The 23199-nt window shown below is 44.6% G+C and overlaps 1 protein-coding gene and 1 pseudogene across 1 annotated transcript in view; one reads left to right on the top strand and one right to left on the bottom strand.

The window, feature by feature from the left end:
* Positions 1–1174: 1174 nt before the first annotated feature.
* LOC126023310 (uncharacterized) lies at positions 1175–1321 on the bottom strand (annotated as a pseudogene).
* The window catches only part of LOC126022093 (putative tetratricopeptide repeat protein 41), a 60107-nt gene continuing 38202 nt past the window's right edge, over positions 1295–23199 (top strand). Inside the window, 6 exon segments of the mRNA XM_049782949.1 lie at positions 1295–1313; positions 15556–15630; positions 15633–15873; positions 15875–15947; positions 16165–16416; positions 20687–20903. Coding sequence (XP_049638906.1) covers positions 1295–1313; positions 15556–15630; positions 15633–15873; positions 15875–15947; positions 16165–16416; positions 20687–20903 — 877 coding nt within the window.

Below are 23199 nucleotides of genomic sequence, written 5' to 3'. Positions count from 1 at the left end.
CATGGCTGACCCAGGTTTGATCCTTAGCACCTAATGTATTCCCTCAAGCACCACCAGGAGGTAGCCCTAAGTACAAATAAGTGAACAAACAAAAATCATCAAATTTGGACCAGAAAGGTAGTGGTTAGGCACTTGTATGCCATTGACCCTGGTTTGAGTCTCAGGCACCACCCACCGGTTCATGGTACAGCGAAGAGGGCACTGGCCTTGATTGCAACTGACCTGGGTTCAATCTGTGGTATCTTGTATGGTCCCCCAAGCCCAACAGGAGTTATCCCTGAGCACAGAACAAGGAATAACCCTTGGGCTTCACCAAAAAGGAAATAAATTATTTTAGAGAAAAAAAAACATAAAATAGGAGTCGAAGAAATAGCATGGAGGTAGGGCATTTGCCTTGCATGCAGAAGGATGATGGTTCGAATCCTGGCATCCCATATGGTCCCCTGAGCCTGCCAGGAGTGATTTCTGAGTGTAGAGACAGGAGTAACCCCTGAGCGCTGCTGAGTGTGACCCAAAACAAAGAAAGAAACAAACGAAAAAAAAAAAAAACCCATAAAATACTTGATTGGAGGGGAACCTAGTCTAACATAAAGAAGACCTATTTTTGTTTCTGGACCATTTACAGTAGTGCTCAGGGGACTATATGGAATACCAGGGATTAAATATGGGTCACTTATGTGTAAGGCAAGAGACTTACCATACTATCTCTCTGGCCCAAGATTCAAATCTAACTGGGGGCTGGAGTGGTGCAAGCCACAAGGCGTAAGGCATCTGCCTTGCCGGTGCTAGCCTAGGACAGACCGCAGTTCAATTCCCAGGCATCCCATATGGTCCCCCAAGCCAGGAGCAATTTCTGAATGCATAGCCAGGAGTAACCCCTGAGCGTTACTGGGTGTGGCCCAGAAAAACAAAAGCAAAAAAAAATCTTACTGAAGAATCTATATAAAGAACCTAGATCAGGTGTCATATCCTATAACTTATCTGTTGTTTGAAACAATGACCTCCAAGCTCTGCAACTTAATGCAATTACGTTTATTATCTTCCAGATTCCTGGCTTAGAGCTCAGCAGTCTCAAAAGCCATAGTAATCTCAAAGCTTTCTGGGGCTGGGAATCTGCTTCCACAATTGCTATTGGCATGGGGCCTCAGTTCCTCCCTACATAGATCTCTTTAGAGCAGAGTTTTTCTTTTCTTTTTTTTTTTTTTACCCCCACTACCACAAATTATGCAGTCAAGTTTCCCACACCCGGAGTGCAGTGGGTGAGCCTCGCCCTGGGGAAACCACCTTCGTGATCATGGTATCTCCCCTGCCAGGTAAGTGTACAGCAGAGTTTTTCAACCACTGTGCCGAGGCACACTAGTGTGCCATGATATATTGTCTGGTGTGCTGTGGGAAAAATTCCAATTTCATCTGTAACATGCAACTTTGGCTCACAAATAGACCAATCATTAGATTATTTCATAATAAAGTAATTATAAAATAATTTCTTTGTGTTTATTTGATGCCTATTTAAGAGAATTACTTTATATATAGCCAATATAGGCACAAAGTTAAATTTTATAACAATTTCTAATGGTGGTATGCCTCATGATTTTTTTAATGAAAAAAGTGTGCTTTTTCACAAAAAGGTTGAAAAACATTGCTTTAGAGAACCACTTGAGCAATGCTTTCAGTATGGCAGTTGGCTTTCCACAGAGCAAGTAAACCAAGTCAGAACTTGCTCATGATGAAACCTGGAAGTCACTTGCCTTCATTCCTACAATCATTCTAACTCAGTGAGAGGGGCTGGAGGGAGTATGTGAGGAGGGGAATACCAAGGTCACTGGGGCCAATTTATATGCTGACTTGCTTATCCTTTCTTTTCTTTTTTATTTATTTATTTTATTTTTGTTTTTTGTGTCACACCCGGCAGCATTCAGGGGTTACTCCTGGCTCTCTGCTCAGAAATCGTTTCTGGCAGGTGCGGGGAACCATATAAGATGCTGGGATTCGAACCACAGTTGGCCCTGGATCAGTCACTTGCAAGGCAAATGCCCTACCGCTGTGCTATCTCTCCAGCCTCAGACTCTGGCTTATCTTAGCTGCAGGAGAATTTGAGAAAGATTTTATTTTTATTTTATAGTACTTTCCCAGTGATAGCTGGCTAACAGGGATGGACAGTTTAGTGCTTGGACCCAGCCATAGAGTTGAGGCTTCTGGGGCCGGAGAGATAGCATGAAGGTAGGGTGTTTGCCTTACATGCAGAAGGACAGTGGTTTGAATCTCGCCATCCCATATGGTCCTGTGAACCTGCCAGGGGCAATTTCTGAGCCTAGAGCCAGGAGTAACCCCTGAGCGCTGCCTGGTGTGACCTAAAAACAAAAAAAAAAAAAAAAGTCTCTCTCTCTCTCTCTCTCTCTCTCTCTCTCTCTCTCTCTCTCTCTCACACACACACACACACACATAGAGTTAAGGCTTCTAGGGCTATATCCAGCAGTGTTTGGAACTTAACAGAATGTTAGCAAAAACCACACACACACACACACACACACACACACACACACACACACACAAAAGTGGGGGGGCAGAGAGAGATAGCATGGAGGTAAGGAATTTGCCTTTCATGAAGAAGGTCATTGGTTCGAATCTCGGCGTCCCATATGGTCCCCCGTGCCTGCCAGGAGCAATTTCTAAGCATGAGCACTGCCGGGTGTGACCCCAAAAACACAAAAAACCAACCAAACAAACAAAAAAACCCAGAATGTTAGGCATCAGACTTGGATCCCTGATACAAATGCCTGACTCTTAAGCTATCTCCCATGTCTCAAGCTGAGAAAAATTCTATCTGGCATTTTAAGCTTCTTTGGTGAAGAATAAGCTCTGAGGGTTCAAATAAGAATTTGAGGCTGGAGAGATAGCATGCAATAGGACGGTGGTTCAAATCCCAGCATTCCATATGGTCCCCAGTGCCTGCCAGGAGCAATTTCTGAGAACAGAGCCAGACATAAGCTCTGAGCGTCGCCAGGTGTGGCCCTAAAACCAAGTAAATATGGGCCGGAGCAATGGCGCAGCAGTAAGGCACCTTGCACGCGTCTGATGTAGGATGGACCGCATTTCGATCCCCCAGCGTCCCATATAGTCCCCCAAGCCAGGAGCGATTTCTGAGCGCATAGCCAAGAGTTACCCCTGAGCATCATCAGGTGTGGCCCAAAATAAGAAAACAAAACAAAAACAAGCAAAAAAGCCCAAATAAATAATTAAATAGATTTCCACTCAAATTCTCTACCTCATTCTGGCAGGAGATGTGATCAGCATTACCACAGTTTACCACAGTTTACTGTAGCAGAAGTAGGTGGAGCTATAGTTAGCATGGCCCTACTTTAATTATCATAAATTTTTTTAGCTAAGACATTATATTTGGCTATTTTCACATATTGACCTTTCATGACTTTTCATATTATTTATTTGATGTTTATTTCCAAGCTTTGGGACTTAGAGTTATTTTTTATGATAAATAATGTGTTCCTATATATTGGATATGAACATAATATTTTTTGCATAATATACTCGGGTTGGGGTGTAGCTTGTTTGTAGAGCTCTTCACATATATGAAGCACTGAGTTTCATTATAGGCACTGCTCACTCCAATACAATTAAAACATGCACTCTACTTTTTTTTTTTTTTTTGGTTTTTGGGCCACACCTGGTGATGCACAGGGGTTACTACAGGGTATGAGCTCAGAAATCGATCCTGGCTTGGAGGACCATATGGGACACCAGGAAATAGGATTACGGTTCATCCTAGGTTAGGCCGTGCAAGGCACGCGCCAACCTGCTTGTGCCGCTGCTTCAGCCCCTGTACTCTACATTTTATTATTATTTTTGTTGTTGTTTTGCTTTTTTGGGGCCACACCTGGGTGACGGCCACACCTGGTGAGCTCGGGTTACTCCTGGCCATGAGCTCAGAAATCGCTCCTGGCTTACGGGATCATATGGGACGCTAGGGGATCGAACTGCAGTCTGTCCTAGGTTAGTCCCGTGCAAGGCAAATGCCCTACTGTTGTGCTATCTTTCTGGACTGGTAGTTGTTTTTTTTTGGTGGGGTCACATCCCATGGTGCTCTGCTCAGGGATTAATCTTGTTCTGCACTCACTCAGAAATAGCTCCCTGGGGCCAGAGAGATAGTATGAAGGTAGGGCGTTTGCCTTGCATGCAGAAGGATAGTGGTTTGAATCCCGGCATCCCATATAGTCCCCCGAGCCTGCCAGGAGCCATTTCTGAGACAGGAGTAACTTCTGAGCACTGCCAGGTGTGACCCAAAAACCAAAAACAAACAAACAAAACAATAATAATAATACAGGCCAATAAAAAATATCCAGGGACCAAAGAGGTAACTCAGTATGCTTTGCATGTAGGAAGCATGTGGTGCTAGGAGTGAGTCTTGAGCACAGAACCAGGACTCGTCTCTGAGTACCACTGTGTGTGGCCAAAACCCAAACAAATAAACCCAAACAACAACAAAACACCAAATCAAAAACAATTTATTGATTTAATATTTTTGGGGGGTTTGGGTTTTTTTTTTTTTGAAGAGACAAAAAAGTGCTCAAGGCTTACATTAGGTTCTGTGCTCAGGGATCACCTCTGGTGGGCATGGGGGACCATGTGGGGTGCCATGGATCCAGCACTTGTCTGCTGTGTGTGCAAGGCAAGTGCCCTCCCCACTGTACTATCTCTCCAACTTCCCAAGATTTTTTGTAAAGGAAGGTAAATAAACTCACTATTTTGAAATCAGATCAGCTTTGTTGGTTATTTATATCAGGGCTTTAATAGTATTGAACTGGAAGGAATCTTAGAAGCCATGTTGTTCTATAGCAACGGGCTTGTAGTTTAAGTTTTATTATTAGTATTAGTTAAAAAAGAAACTCAGGGCCTTTACTTTCAGTGTTAAACATTCGAGAGAGTTTGAAAGGTATTTTTTTCAAGGCCACTGACGGTGGTGGTTCTGAGGTTAAGTGTGGAACATATGTGCTAGGAATCAAACCCTTGACTCCCAAAAGTATGAGCCACATTCCCTGGTCCTAGAAAATCTTTTTTTCTTTTCTTAGCAGTTTTATTTTTTTAATGATTTCTAAAGCTAAGAATATATATAATTAAAAAAGCTTAGCAATAAAAGGATAAGGAAGAATTTTTTTTTTTTTTTTTTTGGTTTTTGGGCCACTCCCGGCAGTGCTCAGGGGTTACTCCTGGCTGTCTGCTCAGAAATAGCTCCAGGCAGGCACAGGGGACCATATGGGACACCGGGATTCGAACCAACCACCTTTGGTCCTGGATTGGCTGCTTGCAAGGCAAACGCCGCTGTGCTATCTCTCCGGGCCCAGGAAGAATTTTTTAAAATAACATTTCTTGGGGCCGGCGAGGTGGCGCCTTGCAAGCGCTAGCCAAGGAAGGACCTCAGTTCAATCCCCCAGCGTCCCATATGGTCCCCCCAAGCCAGGGGCAATTTCTGAGTGCTTAGCCAAGAGTAACCCCTGAGCATCTGTTGTGTTAAATAATTAAGGATGGAGCTGGATGGAGGTGGATTTTTCTCTCTGCCATCCCAGGCCACGTGGCTTAGCAACCCCCATGAACCGGCGGGTTCCAGGCCCAGGTGATCGGCGTAATCAAGACTCACTTACATGCAGGCATTAGGAAGCATCATCTTTATTCATGCCCTGACCACCACAGGTGTGTGGCCTATCTCATAACCTTTCAAGCATTCGTTATTCTTGGCCCTGCATCTTAAACTCCTTTTAGCCATCTTCCCTTTGGCCTCCATGACCCCAAAGCCAGCAAGCTCAGCAGGGCCGAAAGGCCCGACTCCCCTGGCTCCAGGGTTTATCTACCTATTCCAAGACCCCTCCCAGGAATGGGCCGGGTCTTGCAGGTAAGGTCACACCTAATATCCGGTTCCCAAGACCCCTCCCAGAAATGGGTGGGTCTCAGGTCGCTACACGTAAATCCAGGATGGAGTAACAAGCATCACATGGGTGTGGCCCGAAAAACCAAAAAAAACCAAAAACAAACAAAAACACATTTCTTTAGATGTCACTTTTAGCCTCTAAGTATTTATTATGTTTATATACATATTTTTCATTTAAATTGGAATGATAATACTAGGTTGCTTCACCCCCAAACTCCCCCCAATCACATCAGTCAGTGCTTACTCCTGACTCTGCACTCAGAAATCACTCCTAGATCTATGGAATAATAGGGATTGAAATCAGGTTGATTATGTACAAGGCAAACATCCTACCTGATATGATCTCTCTCCAGCTCTGCCTTTTATGTTTGTTTGCCTTTTGAGTCACACCAGGTAGGCTTTGGGGACCATGTAGGGCTCTGAGAATTCTTCACTCCATCACACCACTAGTGATTAGACCTGAGTCAGCCATGTGCAAGGCAAAGTACTTTGTGTGTGGTACTATCTCTCTGGCCCTAAATTTAATTCTTTTTTTATGGTGAAGATTCTAATGGTGCTCATGGACTGATTGACTCAGCATTCATGAACCAGTCACCTTATGCAATATAACACTATGTTGACACTTTTTTTTTCACTTACTAATATATGGTAAAGATTTGTTATTTAGGGACTGAAGCAAAAGTATAGCAGATAGGGTACTATTCTCAATGAGTAATACATGATTGCAGAGCCAGGATTAAGTCCTGAATATCACTGGGTATGGTTCCAAAAACCAAAAAGAAAAAATGGATTTTGTAAGGAAATGTTTTGTTATCTTTTAATGAGCATACACTATTTCATATAACAATGACATAATTATCGAGCATTCAATTGTTAGACCTTTAGTTTGTTATCAATTTATGAACCATTGTAAATAGTGCTACAATGTGATTTCATAGATAAATAGAATACGTTCTTAAAATTGTTTTGTTTGGTAAAAATATATGATCTATTTGGGGCCAGAGCGGTGGCACAGCGGTAGGGTGTTTGATTTGCACACAGCTGACCCAGGATGAACCTCGGTTTAATAACCCAGCGTCCCATATGGTCCCCCAAGCCAGGAGCAATTTCTGAGCGCATAGCCAGGAGTAACCCTTGAGCATCAGCTGGTGTGGACCAAAAATAAAAACAAAAGATCTATTTTAAAGGGTTTCTAAATTACAAAAATATATTCCCGGGAAAATTATATCAACAAATAGTCCCACAGACTTTTATTTTGTTGTTGTTATTCCTGGTGCTCACGGCCTACTCCTGGTTCTGTGCTCAGGAATCACTCCTGGTAGTGCTCAGGAGACCATATTTAGTGCCTGGGATTGTGCATGGTCAGCCACCTGATCAGCCACCTGGTCAAATAAGCAAGTGCCCTATCTGCTGCATAATCTCTCCGGCTCCTGTATTTATGTGCTAAGTATAAGAAGTATTTATTTTAAAAAAATCAACCAGAGAGATAACTTAAAGGGCTAAGCTATGCATCAAGCAGGAGGCTCAGTTTTAGTCCCTGGCACTGCCTGGTCCCCTGAGCACACTGGGAGGCACCCGTCAAGCACAAAGTTGGAGTATTGCCAGGTACTGCTCAACCTCTTCACCCACAAACAAACAAGTTTTTAAAGAAGGGGGGAAAATAAAGCCTGAATTTTTCAGGGGTAAAAAGTACTTACATTAAATGGTGTGATACTAATGAAGTTGCTTTATCGCAAAAATGTTAAGCAAATATTTTCAGTAAAGGTAATGTAAGCATAAGCCAAACAATAGGAATGGCAAGCATTTATTAAGTGCTTAGTATGTATCTTGCAGAGTCTATAATATAAATTAAACAGTGACAACATGGTTAAAAAAATCTATGGGAGGGGCCGGAATGGTGGCACTAGAGGTAAGGCCTCTGCCTTGCAAGTGCTAGCTTAGGATGGACCATGGTTCGATACCCCGGGGTCCCATATTATTCCCCAAGCCAGGAGCAATTTCTGAGCACATAGCCAGGAGTAACTCCTGAGCATCAACAGGTATGGCCCCCCAAAAACAAACCAACAAAATCTATGGGAGAGGGGCAGCAGAATAATAGTACAATAGTACAGTGGATAGGGCCTTGCACTGACTCACCCGGGTTTGATCCCTGGCATCCTATATGATCCCCTGAACTCTGCCAGGAGTGAGCACAAAGACAGGAGTAAGTCCTGAGCACTATTGGGTATAAAAAAATAAAGAAAACCAAAACACCAAAAACTAAGTATGGAACTGGAAAGATAGGATAGTGGGGCAGGTCACTTGCTTGCACAGCAGTAGATCAGGTTTGTTCCCTGGTAGTCCCTTGAGCCCATTATGAGTGATCCCTGAGTTCAGAGCCAGGAATAAGTCTTGACCACCACCAGATGGGGTCTAAAAACTAAAACAAAACAAAACAAAAGTATGGGGAAGGCTATTTCTCTTTGTTAACTGGGCTACTCAGGTAGTCCTCAGGAGCCACACTTTGCCCAGGACTGAATCCTGCTGCTGCATGCAGAGCATGTAACTTAGTTCTGTGAGTCAATCCCCTACCCCTTGGAGGGATATTATAGACATTTCCCACCTAGTGTTTGAACACTTTTTTTTTTTTTTTTTTTTTTTGCTTTTTGGGCCACACCTGGTGACGCTCAGGAGCAACTCCTGGCTGTGAGCTCAGAAATCACTCCTGGCTTGGAGAACCATATGGACATGGAGGGTGGGGGGTGGGATTGAATCGCCATCCGTCCTAGGTTAGCCGTATGCAAGGCAAACACCCTACCGCTTGCACCACCGCTCTGGCCCGTTTTGTTTTGTGACCACAACCAGAGGTGCTCAAGGGTTACTCCCGGCTCGGCACTCAGAAATCACTCCTGGCAGGCTCCAGGGACAATATGGGATGCCTGGGATTGAACCAAGGTCCATTCCAAATCAGCCATGTGCAAGGCAAATGCTCTACTGCTGTGCTATCACTCCGGCCTCCAGCACTTAATTTTAAAATAGTGTTGTGATGTATGTGCACACGTATGTACACGTATCACATCATACCACTCCTTTATCCAAGCCTCTGTGGTCAACACTTAGGTCGAAGAAGATATAATTTGTTTGTTTTGTTTTGTTTTGGTGTCACACCTGGTGATGCTCAGGATTTACTCTTGGCTCTGCACTCAAGAATTACTCCTGATGCTACTTGGGACCATCTGGGATTCTGGGGATCAAACCTGGGTTGGCTGGGTGCAAGGCAAGTGCCCTACCGCTGTGCTATCTCTCTGGCCCCTAGAAGGCATGTTTTTATTGAAAAGTTTATGAGGCATAGAGCATCATGCATAGCCCTATTCACTCCTGCCTAGAGCTGTGGTCATTATTGCCTTTTTATAGTTTCCACTCCAGTGTGAGATACAGGCAGAGTTGATGTGACTCCAGGACTACACTCAGCCTCCATGAACAGAGTCAGCTGTGTGGCGGTATCACAGTACCTGCACTTCTTGTGTTCGTTGCATGGGCCAAAGTTAGACATGATATCACTCTGGTTCAGACTTACAGAGGAAAGTCAATTCATTATTTTTCCTTTTAAATAAACAGGCTGGTTGGTAGGAGAATGCAATAAACTTTGTGCAAAATTTGCATGTGGGAGGGCCAGGTTCAAGTGTCAGTACCACGGAAGCCTGAGAGATAGTACAGTGGGTAGAACACTTTCCTTGCTCCCCTGTGTTTGTTTCTAGTACCCCATGTGGATCCCTAAGCATTGCCAGAAGTGATTCCTGGGGCCAGAGAGATAGCATAGAGGCAAGGTGTTTACCTTGCATGCAGAAGGTCAGTGATTCGAATCCCACCATTCCATATGGTCCCCCAAGCCTGCCAGGAGCGATTTCTGAGCACAGAGCCAGGAGTAACCCCTGAGCGCTGTTGGGTATGACCCAAAAACCAAAAACCAAAAAAAAAAAAGTGATCCCTGGGTGCAGAGCGAGGAGTAAGCCCTGAACACTACCAGGTGTGGCCAGAAAAAGAAAAACAAACCAAGAAATGCAATATTATACATCAGTACCACATGGTTCCATTCTCTCTCTTTCTCTCTTCCATCTCTCTCTCTCTCTCTCTCTCTCTCTCTCTCCCTCCCTCCCTCCCTCTTCCTCCCCCCCACATACACATACACACACACACACACACACACACACACACACACACACACACACACAGGAGTAACCTTCAAGCAGAGTTGCAGAGTTGTGATCACATCACAACTCTATGTGTCCCCAAACAAGATAAATTGAGAGCGAGAGCAAGAGCCAGAGTGAGTGAGAGAGGGGGGGGGAGGGAGGGAGGGAGGGAGGGAAAGGAGAGATATAAATAGAATTGATTCATGTAATTGATTTTTAGGGTTTGTTTGTTTTGTTTTGCTTTTGGGTCACACCCATTGGTGCTCAGAAATAGCCTCTGGCAGGCACGGGGGACTGTATGGGATGCTGGCATTCGAACCATCATCCATCCTGAATCAGCTGTGTGCAAGGCAAAATGCCCTACCACTGTGCTATCTCTCTGGCCCCTGATTTTCAGTATATTTTTGTTTGGGGTCACACAGGGTAAGGCTCAGGGACCATGCAGGGCTGGGAAGAGAACTAATGCAACTAATGCAAAGCATGTGCTCCACCTTTTTGAACCATGACCCAGCCCTAATACATTTTTTAAAGAAACATTTATCTATTTGTGGCATATAGTAAAGCTTTTTTACTTCTAGTAATAATAAAAAGGTTTTAGTTAAATTGGCGGGTTTGAGTGTGTTTCAAGGAACAAACCAGAGCCTCTTACCTGCAAAGCATGTACTGAGCCATATCCCTGGCTTTTGTCCCATTTTTTTCTTTGTAAACCTAGATTATTTCTTTAGAATAATGCAAATTCCTGATATACTTTTTCTCAGGGCTTATTCCTGGCTCCGCATTCAGGAATCATTTCTGGCAGGGCTCAAGGAGTAATTCCAGAGCCAGGAGTAAACCCGGAGTACCTCTGATTATAGCCCCAAAACAAAACAAATTATTCACTTACAGTTTCATAGCTATCTATGAACTATGTTTTTTTTGTTGTTTTTTTTTTGGGCCACACCCGGCGGTGCTCAGGGGTTACTCCTGGCTGTCTGCTCAGAAATAGCTTCTGGCAGGCACGGGGGACCATATGGGACACCGGAATTCGAACCAACCACCTTTGGTCCTGGATCGGCTGCTTGCAAGGCAAACGCCACTGTGCTATCTCTCCAGGCCCTATGTTTTTTTTTAACCAATATTTAGATAGATGAACTTTACCAAATCTTTATCACTGCTTTCCTTTTTTTTTTTTATCACTGCTTTCTTTTTAATAATTTGTTATGTGCCTTTTTTTTTGTTTTGGGGCAACACTTGATGGTGTTCAGGAACTACTCCTGGCTCTGTGCTTAAGGATCAATCTTGGCAGGACTCTGGAGACTATTTGGGGTTCCAGGAATTGAACTGGGGTCAATTGCATGTCAGACAAGCATCTAGCCAGTTGTACTACCACACTAGGCCCTGGTTTTGTTTTTTTTTTTGTCTTTGAATCACACCTTGTGCTGCACAGGTGTTACTCCTGACTGCACTGAGAAATCACTCCTAGAAAGCTCAGGGGACCATATGGGGTCCAGGAATCAAACCTGAATTGACTGTGCAAAGCAAATGCTCCTACCTGCTGTGCTATGGCTTTGGCCCTGTTGTATGCCTTTTAAGTATTTTTAAAATATAAGTTTAAGGGGCCGGAACAGTGATGCAAGTGGTAAGGTGTCTGCCTTGCCCTTGCTAGTCTAGGATGGACCGAGGTTCGATCCCTTGGTGTCCCATATGATCCCTCAAGTCAGGAGGAACTTCTGAGCCAGGAATAATCCCTGAGCATCACCGGGTGTGGTCCAAAAACTAATATATATATATATATATTAATAATCAAATATATAAAAATAAGTTTAAGGGGCTGGAGTGATAACATAGTGGATAGGGCATTTGCCTTGTACATGACTGTTAAATAAATATTTATATTTAGGATACAGAGGAATAGTACAGTGGATAGGGTGCTTATGTTGCATGCAATCAATCTGGGTTAGAACCCTGGCATCCCATATGGTCCCCTGACCCCCTCCCCAGGAATAAGCTCTGAGCATCACTGTGTGTATTCCCGAAACAAAACAAACAAAAGTAAAATTTTTGTTTTGTGATTTCTTCTAGAACTTATGTTTTGGATGCTCTCCCAGATTTGACAAATACCTGGAGAGTTATTTTTGTGGTTGTTGTGTTATGGTTACACGTGTTATAACTCTGTAAATGGGGTTCAGATCTGGCCGGGTGGTGGCGCTAGAGGTAAGGTGCCTGTCTTGCCTTCGCTAGCCTAGGACGGACCGCGGTTCGATCCCCCGGCATCCCATATGGTCCCCCAAGCCAGGAGCGACTTCTGAGCGAATAGCCAGGAGTAACCCCTGAGCGTCACCGGGTGTGGCCCAAAAACCAAAAAAAAAAAAATGGGGTTCAGATCTGAGGCTTCACATGCAAGACTGACACTGTGCCACTGAGCCACATCCCTTAGAAGAATATAATTACATTTTTTTTAACTGGAAATGCACATTAAGTTTTTTAATTCTTTTTGTTGTAGTTGTTTTGTTTTTAGGCCACACCCTTTGGTGCTCAGGGGTTACTCCTGACTCAGAAGTCCCTCCTGACTTGAGGGACCATATGACACGGGGGGATTGAACCGAGGGCCGTCCTGCACTTCTTAGAAATCACTCCTGGCAGGATCGGGGTACCATGTGGGAATGCCAGGGATTGAACCTAGGCCTGTCTTCAGTTGGCCGTGTGCAAGGCAAATGCCCTACCACTGTGCTATCACTCCAATCCAAGTTCTTTTATATTAATAATGTACCTGCCACCTCCTGAATCAGTAATTATAATAGGAGTTGGGTACATGAGATTGAGACAGATTGAGAGAAATGACCTGGGCTTTATTTTTATTTGTTTGCTTTGATACTTTGGGCCACACCCAAAAATAAGGGCTCTAATATAAAAATGACTCCAAGATAAAAAGGATCTCTGATCATAGGATTAAGAAAGAGGGGCTGGAAAGATAGCACAGTGGCATTTGCCTTGCAAACAACTGGATCTAAAGTGGTTAGTTCGAATCCCGGAGTCCCATATGGTCCCCTGTGCCTGCCAGGAGCTATTTCTGAACAGTGTAACCTCTGAGCACCACCGGGTGTGGCCCAAAAACAAACAAACAAACAAACAAAAAAGTGTATATTTGCAAGGGCTGATAATCAAATTCTAGCCTTCTCTATGATAGGTAATGTTCTCTTAACAAAGCATTTATGACTCATCTCTCTGTTTTATATTTTTAATTTTTGTGCATTTACATGAGTTCATAAAATCTTTTCTTTTTCTTCTTAATTGATGCTTATTTACCATCATGCACTAGGTAGGTAGTTCTGGCAACTTAGTTGTTTTGCTTTGTTTTGGGGCCACATCTGGTGAGCAATGGTTACTCCTGCTCAGGAATTGATTTTGGTGTGCTGGGGGATGATATGGGATACCAAGATTAGAACCCAGGCTAGCTTCATGTAAGGCAAGTGCCCTACCTACTCTGTACTCTGATCCCACCTGAGAGTTTTATGATTTTTCTCTTTCATTTTTTCCCTTTACCCCTTCTCTCTCCTTTGTTGATGTTGCTTTATGATGGAGTCACAGACTTACCTGTGAGGTTCACACATTTGACTGCAGTGCTTTCTGGGGCTACACTGTTTGTTGTAGTGTTTGTACACATTCTGGTCTAGACCCATTAGGGGTCTCTCTAGTGCTCACACACATACTCACTGAGGATCACATTCCTGGTCTCTATATTTTTTAAGTTGTAGTATTTGCCAAGAGTTGCAACCTTGGGGCTGGAGCAATAGTGTAGTGGGGAAGGGTTGCCCTGCACACAGTCAACCCAGGGTCAATCCCTGTCATTCCCTATGATCCTCCAAGCCTGCCAAGAGTAATTCCGTGGGGCAAAGGGATGTGTAATGCTTGTACATTACAAGATTTGGCTCCAAAAGAAAACAAAACAGAAATAAAAAGAGTTGCCCCCTTTAGTTGTAGTGGCAGAGTGAAGTTGACTTTGATGCAACCAGAAATTGCTTGTAGCAGAGCAGACCTGCCAAGAACAAACAACAGAGCTTCTTGTGCTTAGATCCTGGTACTCTGCTCACAGCCAAGTAACTGGACATTTTTACTCTGAAGTTTTGCTGCATCATCTATAATAGGGTATTAATTTTATCTGTCATTAAGTTGTTGTGACAAATGTGAGTTAACTTTTTTTTTTTTGAGTCATGCCCAGTGGCACTCAGGGGTTACTCCTGGCTCTGTGGCTTTGTGTTTTGTTTTTGTTTTTTTTGGGTCACACCCGGCAGCGCTCAGGCAAATGCCCTACCTCCATGCTATCTCTCCAGCCCCTCTTCCTTGTTTTTATTATTATTTTATTTCTGTGTCATATCCAGCAGTGTTCAGGAGTTATTCCTGGCTCTACACTCAGGGATGACTCCTGAAAGCTCAGAGAACCATAAGGTTGCTAGGCCTCAAACCCAGGTTAGTGATGTGCAAGGCAAAAGTCCTACCTACTGTACTATCTCTACAGCCCCAACTTCTGCATAAAAATGCACCAAAGAACACTAGGTTCTGAGATCTAGACTTTTTTTGCTCCTCATGTGCCAGGTGTAGGTCCCTGACCTGTCTTTACAGTATTTTGATTTGTTTCTCGTGAGCTAATTTCAAGTTCATACCAGTTTATGTTCCAGATTTGCCATCCTTTTTTCACATTCTCATGTCTGTCACATTTCACATTCACGGGGGACAGAAGGAACCACTGGTGTAATGAAGACGGGGTCAGTGGAGCAGGGGTCAGAGACCAGTGTAGGGATTTTGCTGATCCATGCTCATTGCCATGTGGTTTTCTGAGAAGCTTAGGAAGAATAGGGCAGCTGTGATCTCCCTGAGTTTGTGGGGTGAATATGTGTTTTCTTTGTATTATCTAACTTTTGTGTGTGTGTGGTTTTTTAGGGTCACACCCGGCAGTACTCAGGGGTTACTCCTGGCTCCATGCTCAGAAATTGCTCCCGGCAGGCACGGGGGACCATATGGGACGCCGGGATTCGAACTGATGACCTTCAGCATGAAAGGCAAACGCCTCACCTTCATGCTATCTCTCCGGCCACATGTATTATCTAACTTAAGAGTCCTTGTGATTGTTTTCGAGTGTGGATCTTCCTGGTGGTTGGCATCTCTCAGCTTCACACAGACACACAGAAGAAACTGTTTGGAGAAGTATTTCCATGTCAATCACCGTTCCAATGCTGAGAATGTGAGCAGCTGCAGCTATACCCAGAGGAAAGCAGCTCTGTGCTAAGAGGCCTGGTTTAGAGAAAGTCTCATTCCCCTTCACCCTATCCCCGTCCCAAATCAGTTACTCCAACAGCATGTCATCTCTATCCCAGTCCCTGAGTCACCTGCCATGAGTCAGCAGACAAGCAAGGATTGGGGCAAGGGAGCCTGCTCCCTTCTCAAGGCTGAGAAACCCATTCAGCTCAGTTCCAAAAGAATTCCAGGAAGAGAGACACTTCCTGACAAGCCACATCTTCCCGCAGCTCAATGAGCGCTGCCATGCCCGGGCACCTATTTCAGAGCTGTGGACCTGAGGTGGGCTGAGCTGGCAGCCCCTAAACCCCCAAGCCCTGGTCGCTTTCGACAGCAGTGGTGTCTCGGCTCCCTGCACCTAAAGCTCTGCCTGGACCACGTGAATCACTGCTTCCCCTTCTTTATCGCCTTGCTGGGTCACACCTATGGGGACTTCCAGGATGTCTCCTCACATACCATCTTCTCCACAATAACCGATTTGTCGGGCTTGTCCAATGGAACGGAATCTTTATGTGGCTGACCAGAATCGCTACCCTTGGGTCCTGGACAGCCCTGACTGCAGCCTGGTGGAGTATGAAATCATGAAAGCTGGGGCCGGGCGGTGGCGCTAAAGGTAAGGTGCCTGCCTTGCCTGCGCTAGCCTTGGACGGACCGCGGTTCGATCCCCCGGTGTCCCATATGGTCCCCCAAGCCAGGAGCAACTTCTGAGCACATAGCCAGGAGTAACCCCTGAGCGTTACCGGGTGTGGCCCAAAAACCAAAAAAAAAAAAAAAAAAAAAAAGAAAAAAAAAGAAATCATGAAAGCTGCGTTCCTCAGACAGTCCGAGTTTCAGTATTATTACTTCCAGTCTGGAAACACGCTGGCAAGGGCCTTTAAGAAGAAGGAGGAGGAGCAAGAAGTGGAGGAGACACTGATGTCAGCTGCTTTGATAATGGAAGAAAAGGAAACAATCAGAATCGGGAAGCTCAAGAAAAAGATTATTAACAAGGGGCTTCACGTCAGATATTACAGAAATCTTGAGTTGGGGGAACTGGTCTTGCAATATTCCCACCACCAATTCCCCCTGTCTCCCTCCTCCAATACTCCCTGCCTGTATTCAAGACAGGCATTCTACTTCTCTCACTACCATTGTCATTATAGTTGTTAGTGTAATTATTTCTCTAACTGAACTCACCACTTTGTGGTAAGCTTCATAACTTGGGCTGGTCCTTCCAGCCCTCATCTCTATTGTCTCTGGGTATTATTACAATACTGTCTTTTATTGCCCAGTCACACTCAGGGGTTACTACTGGCTATGTGCTCAGAAATTGCTCCTGGCTCAGGACCATATGGGACACTGGGGTTTGAACTCAGGTCCTTCCTGGATTGGCCACGTGTAAGGCAAATGCCCTACTGCTGTGTTATCGCTCCAGCCCCATGTCTTTTATTTTTCTTAAATCCCACAGATTAGTGAGACTATTCTGTGTCTCTCTTCCTCTGACTTATTCCACTCAACATATAGTTTCCATGCCCATCCATGTGTAGGAAAATTTTATGACTTCATCTCTCCTGACGGCTGTATAGAATTCCATTGTGTATATGTACCAGTTTCTTTAGACACTCTGTTGTTGGGCATTTGAATTATTTCCAGATTCTGGCTATTGTAAATAATGCTGCAATGTACAGAAGGCATATTTTTGTATTGTGTTTTTGTGTTCCTAGGATAACTATCTATCTATCTATCTATCTATCTATCTATCTATCTATCTATCTATCTATCTATCTATCTATCTATCTATCTATCTATGTTCCATTTGTAATAGACTTTTAAACCTTTAATTGTCTTGAACCTGAATACCAGGAATGTTTTATTTTATTTACTCAATGATTCATAATCAGGTTTCATGCCAGTCACTGACTCTACCATGTAAAGTAAATAACCCCAGAGACTGCCCTCAGAGACTTACAAATGTCACAGATGTGCACTTGTTTACACACCAATATTAAAAGCAGACCCACCCAGGCACAGGGGAATACTTTTCTTTTCCAGAGGCTGTTCATTTAATTAATTAAAAAAAAAAAGAATGCAGGGCTTGGGGCCTCAGATAGTAGGCTAGAGTATATTCTTTGCATATGGGGATCTTGGGTTTGAGATCCCTCTTGCACCAGGCCAGGTGGAACTCCAAGCAAACCAATAAAACAACAACAACAACAATAACAGAATTAACAGAAAACTAATCAAGGTCAGAGATAGCTTAAAGGACTGTCCTAAGCAGTTTGCTTGTGGCAAGCTTTAGTACTTTAGTACTTGTCCCCTGAGTACCACCAGGAGCAGCCACTGAACAGAGAGATGGGAGTAGCACCTGAGCACTACTGGATATAGTCCTTCTCCCAAGCTAAATTTCAAAAAGTTACAGGACACGTTATATAAACTCAGTCATAGAAAATTAATCACTCTATCACAAGCCAAAATACCCCAGAAGAGGATTCACTTGTTTATGAGTCATTAGGATTATGCTCATATCACTATCTTTTCATTGTCCTAGAGGATGGATGGGACCTTTTTCATAAGAGTGCTTTGGAGTTTTATTCTTTCCTCATGTGATGTTGTGAGAGTACACACACACACACACACACACACACACACACACACACACACACACACACACACACCCCTAGTTTTAAGTTAAAGCTGAACATATGCAGGGCCCTGTCTCTGAATTTTTCTGAGGGTCTCCCATACATAGCAGAGCTCAAGGATCACTCTTGGCAGGGTTGGAGGACTGCTGCAGTCCCAAGGATTTAATTTGGTCCATCTGCATGTAAGACAAGTGCTATCCGGGCCCCGAGAGATAGCACAGTGGTGTTTGCCTTGCAAACAGCCAATCCAGGACCAAAGGTGGTTGGTTCAAATCCCGGTGTCCCATATGGTCCCCCGTGCCTGCCAGGAGCTATTTCTGAGCAGACAGCCAGGAGTAACCCCTGAGCACCGCCGGGTGTGGCCCAAAAACCAAAAAAAAAAAAAAAAAAAAAAAAAAGACAAGTGCTATCCAACTTGACTATCTCTCTGGCCATGTCCCTAGTTCCTGTCTTTCATCAGAAATAAATTTAATGAGGAACAGAAAAGATTATTCCTATATTTAGAAGGAAAAAATGCAAAACCCAGCAGAGAGAGAAAGGTGAGGAGAAAACAGAAACAGGGTGGAGAATATCTAAAGTTATTACTGATAGTCGTCTGTCCTGCCTTTTTAAGTGCTTTTAGGCTTCCCTTTCCCCTCCCCTCTCCTCCCCTTTCCTTTCCCTTCCTTTCCCCTTCTTTTTCCTTCCCCTTCCCTTCCCCTTCTTTCCCTTCCCTCTTCTTCCTCTATCCTTCCCTTCCCTTCCCGCCCTCCCTTTTCTTCCCTTCCCTTCTCTTCCCTTCCTCTCCCTTCTCTTCCTCTCCCTTCCCCTCCCTTCTCATCCCTTTTATAAATAAGCAGAGGTACATTGAATTATGAGGCCCCAACCATATATGGCCATTTCCACAAGTATCTTGGTAACGATAAGCTGCCATGGCACCATTGGGCACAGTGTTGCTGTGTTAAGGTATTGTAGTGATGGAAGAAAGCTGGGATTATCCTAGTGGTCACTTAAGGCTTGCCTCCATTTACTTACTATGAATGTGACTAAGTGGGAGACTTTGCAAGGAACTCAGAATGGTGCATTCACAAACACCATAAATTTGGTCCTGGCGGCACTCTGCCGGACACTTGGTTTACACACTGGGAGGAACATTTGTTCCCTGACTTCAATTCGCCCTGTCCTATCTCGTATTCCCATGACCTCTTCATCTTTTTAGTTATGGGACAGTATCATGTGGAGGGGCCATGGTAGTGTTAGTGGTTGTGCCCCATAGGGCAAATACAAGGCAGTGAGCTCTATAAAGCCTTTGGGCTGTTGAACCCTTGGCTTAACCCCAGGTGCACACTGGACAATGTTAACTGCAAGACTTTCTAAAGTCTCTCTTCTCCTAAAGTTATTTAAGACCAATGTGAAAGCCAGAGGGCAAAAGGCCATGTTTGTAGCCAACCAAAGTTAAGAAATAAGAACTTGGGGCCCGAAGAGATAGCACAGAGGTGTTTGCCTTGCAAACAGCCAATCCAGGACCAAAGGTGGTTGGTTCGAATCCCGGTGTCCCATATGGTCCCCCGTGCCTGCCAGAAGCTATTTCTGAGCAGACAGCCAGGAGTAACCCCTGAGCAATGCCGGGTGTGGCCCAACCCCCCCCCCAAAAAAAAAGAAATAAGAACTTTACCTCTCTCCCTTTTGGTACCAGTGATATGACCCAGGATTTCACCCCTGTACATCATGCACCCTGCTACTAGCTACCTTCTGACCTGGAAATTCACATCTCTTAGGGAAAAAAATATACAGGAAACAGCTCCCTGCCTGCTTTTGTAAATAGTGTATACTTAAAGGCATTGCTTCTACACTGTGGATACAAAAATATCTTTAATTATTTTAATTTAAGCCCTGAGCCCAAAAAACAAAATTAAGAATCTTTCCATTTATAAGATGTGTTAAAAAGAATTCTAGGTGGAGCCGGAGAGATAGCATGGAGGTAGGGCATTTGCCTTGCATGCAGAAGGATGGTGGTTCGAATCCTGGCATCCCATATGGTCCCCCAAGCCTGCCAGATGCAATTTCTGAGCATAGAGCCAGGAGTAACCCCTGAGCGCTGCTGGGTGTGACCCAAAAACCAGAAACAAAAAAACAAACAAACAAAAGAATTCTAGGTGCTAGTTGTGCTAGTTGTTAAGAGCTTCCCTATCAGAAGAGGCTGGAGTTATAAATTTTCACTCCCAGGCTCAAGGTGAAAGCTTTTCTCTTTCTTTTGAAAGAAGAAAGTTTTTGTGAGAGATCACCTTTGCTCAATAAGATATTTCTTGAGGGGCTCAGGATGTAGGTCAGTGGTAGAGGGCTTGTGGCTGTGTGTGAGACCTGAGGTCCATCCCTGGCACTGCCAAGATACAAGATTTTTTCTGAGGCCAGTGAGTAATCAGCCCCCCATCCCTTCAAACATCCCGGCACTTCTTGGTTCCTGGTGTACCCCCCAGGACTGGCCCCTCCGTTTTCCCCAGCACAGTGCTGGGAGACTGCAGGATTGTGACCCCAAAGCAAAGGAACAAAAAGATTGGTCTTGAGAGGACGGGAGTACAGGCCTTACATGTTGGAAGCTAGGATATGATTCCCACCTCATCTCTCCCTGAAACATGCTCACTGAGTGACTTTGAAACAAACAAAATTTTTTTCAGAGCAATAGTTGACTATATTTTGTGTCTTAGTTTTTTAGAATAAGTCTCTTCCCAACCTACAAGTCTAATTTACTCTTGTCTGGAAAATGTGGCTGTGGCAAGTCCACCCTAATTGCCAGTTGGGTGAATGATTTCAAAAGCAAGTACCCCACCATGTTGCTGGTCCCCCATTTTGTGGGCAGCACCTGTGACAGCATATCTGTCATATATTATTTCATCACAGAATTACAGAACAAACATTATGGTAAAGCAAATCTTTCCATCCTGTAGAAAGTGTGTGCTAGAAATTCTTTATTGGCTCCTGTGACAATTTCATTTTCCAATTGAAATACTATCTTGTGTTTACCTGCCTCTTCCCTTCAGAATAAAATTTTCTTCCTACCTTCCTCCCTCTCTCCCTCCCATCTTTCCCTCCCTTCTTCCTTTATTTCCTTCCTTTTTCCTTTCTTCTTTCTGTTCTTTCCTTTCTTCCTTCCTCTATTCATTTCTTTCTTCTTTTTTGGTCAGGGGAGAGGGGGGCAGGAGTTGGGCCACACCCTGCTCAGGGCTATTCCTGGCTCTGTGGCCAGAAATGACTCCTGGTGGTCCTGGGGTTGAACACAGTTAATGGAATATAATGCAAGCACCTTATCCCCTGGTGCTTTCTCCCTTTTCTTCCCTCTTATGCCTGTTTTTTGGGGGTGGGGTTGGGTCACACCCAACCATACTCAGGGCATACTTCTGGTTCTGTGCTCAGGGATCACTCCTGGTAGGTCTTAGGGGATCCTAAGAGCTGTCCTATCTCTCAACCCTATGTCCTGTGAGTTTTGTCAGATGGTTCTCATCTCTCTGCACTGGGCAGATACTGGAGCTTCTGTATGCATGTGGTGGGGTCTGTGGGCCTAAGCTGTCTTCATTCACATCTCTTTGGGCATGTTAGGTGGGAAAAACCTGAAGCCACATCAGAGGTGGAACCTGCTGTCTAGGAAGGCAACTAATCTCGCTGACATTACCCAGAGGCATTGGATTTGACCTGGCAGATGATCGAAAATCTCAGCTGTACACGCCCAATTACAATTTTATTCCCAGGGCAAGTTGTTACCTTAATGAGTGTACTTCTAGGTACAGGCAGCTTTTAAATAAGCAAGTCTTTGTCAGATCACAGTGAATATATTCAGGAGCAGTGTTTGAGCCCCTTGCCAACCTACAAGGGCCCTGTCCTTGAAGGAGGCAGGAGCAGGCTCTGGTGCTTAAAGACTAACTTGCCTTTGGTTGTGGGCAGTGTCAGGAATAACCAGTGTGTGCGCAGTTCTCTTCTGTAAAGTGGGAGGACTGTGCTTGGAGCTCATCCAGCTGTATGAGGGTTAAGTGTAGGACTGGGTCAGAGAGATGACTGAGGGCTGAGCACTGGATTTGCATGCTGGAGGACTGAGTTCCATTCTTGGCACTGCATGGTCCTCTGAGTAAAGAGCCAGAAGTTCCCTCCCCCTCAGACACTCCCAGGTATGATTCAAAAGCCAAAATAAAGATTAATAATTTTTTTTGATTTTTGGGTCACACTGGCATTGTCCAGGAGTCACTCCTGGCTCTATGCTCAGAAATTGCTCCTGGCAGGCTCAGGGGACCAAATGGAATGCCAGGATTTGAACCACTGATCTTCTGCATGCAAGGCAAAAGTCTTACCTCCATGCTATCTCTCCGGCCCTAAGATTAATAAATTTTTTTTGTGGTTTTTGGGTCACACTCGACAGTGCTCAGGGGTTATTCCTAGCTCCATGCTCAGAAAATGCTCCTGGCAGGCACGGGGGACCATATGGGGCACCGGGATTCAAACCAATGACCTCCTGCATGAAAGGCAAACACCTTACCTCCATGCTATCTCTCCGGCCCTAAGATTAATAATTTTTAAGGGTCTTGTCAATGTAGGGAACTGGTGGCTGCAGTGCTGGAACATTTGCTCTACTTGCAGGTATCTGGGATTGGAACCTATCAACCTTCCCCCAGCTTGTGGTTCCCTGGGCAGCATGTGTCTCCCTCCCTTCAAAGACCTGTAGATGTGGGTATAAATGTGTGAGGCTGAAGAGGGGACTTCTTCAAGTGGGACCTGGGTACTGGGCCCAATTGACTGAGGGCAACCAGAGCTCATCCTGTCCAGAGGCTCCCAGACATCTTTGCACCTACCTTTCTAGAAAATAGTTGTCTGAGCACCCAGACCCCTGAAACGCTACCTTCTTTAAGCAAAGGAACAGAAAGCTCACACCTCCGATCATGCCCAAAGTTACTCCTGACTTATTCCATTAGACCCCTGGTGTGTTGTGTGTGGGTTGGGGGACTAAGGGCAGAGGGCACACTGGCCACTGGAGGGGCAGACCAGTCTCACCAAGAGAGGGACAGCAGGGGGCAGAGTCTCTAGCTGTCAGACAGAGACTGTAAATTCTGAAAGGTGTTGTGGGTGTGTGGGTGAACTGGGCCTGTCACTCCAGGATCTGGCAGTAGTAGCTTTGCAGGGAGCCCATCCTATGCCCCCACACAGTGGCTGCAATTCCTGACCAGTCTAGCTTAGC

Source organism: Suncus etruscus, chromosome 11, assembly GCF_024139225.1.
Source record: "Suncus etruscus isolate mSunEtr1 chromosome 11, mSunEtr1.pri.cur, whole genome shotgun sequence".
Lineage (NCBI taxonomy): Eukaryota > Metazoa > Chordata > Mammalia > Eulipotyphla > Soricidae > Suncus > Suncus etruscus.
Note: the sequence above shows the minus strand (reverse complement) of the source record. Positions and strands in the feature narration are given on the sequence as shown.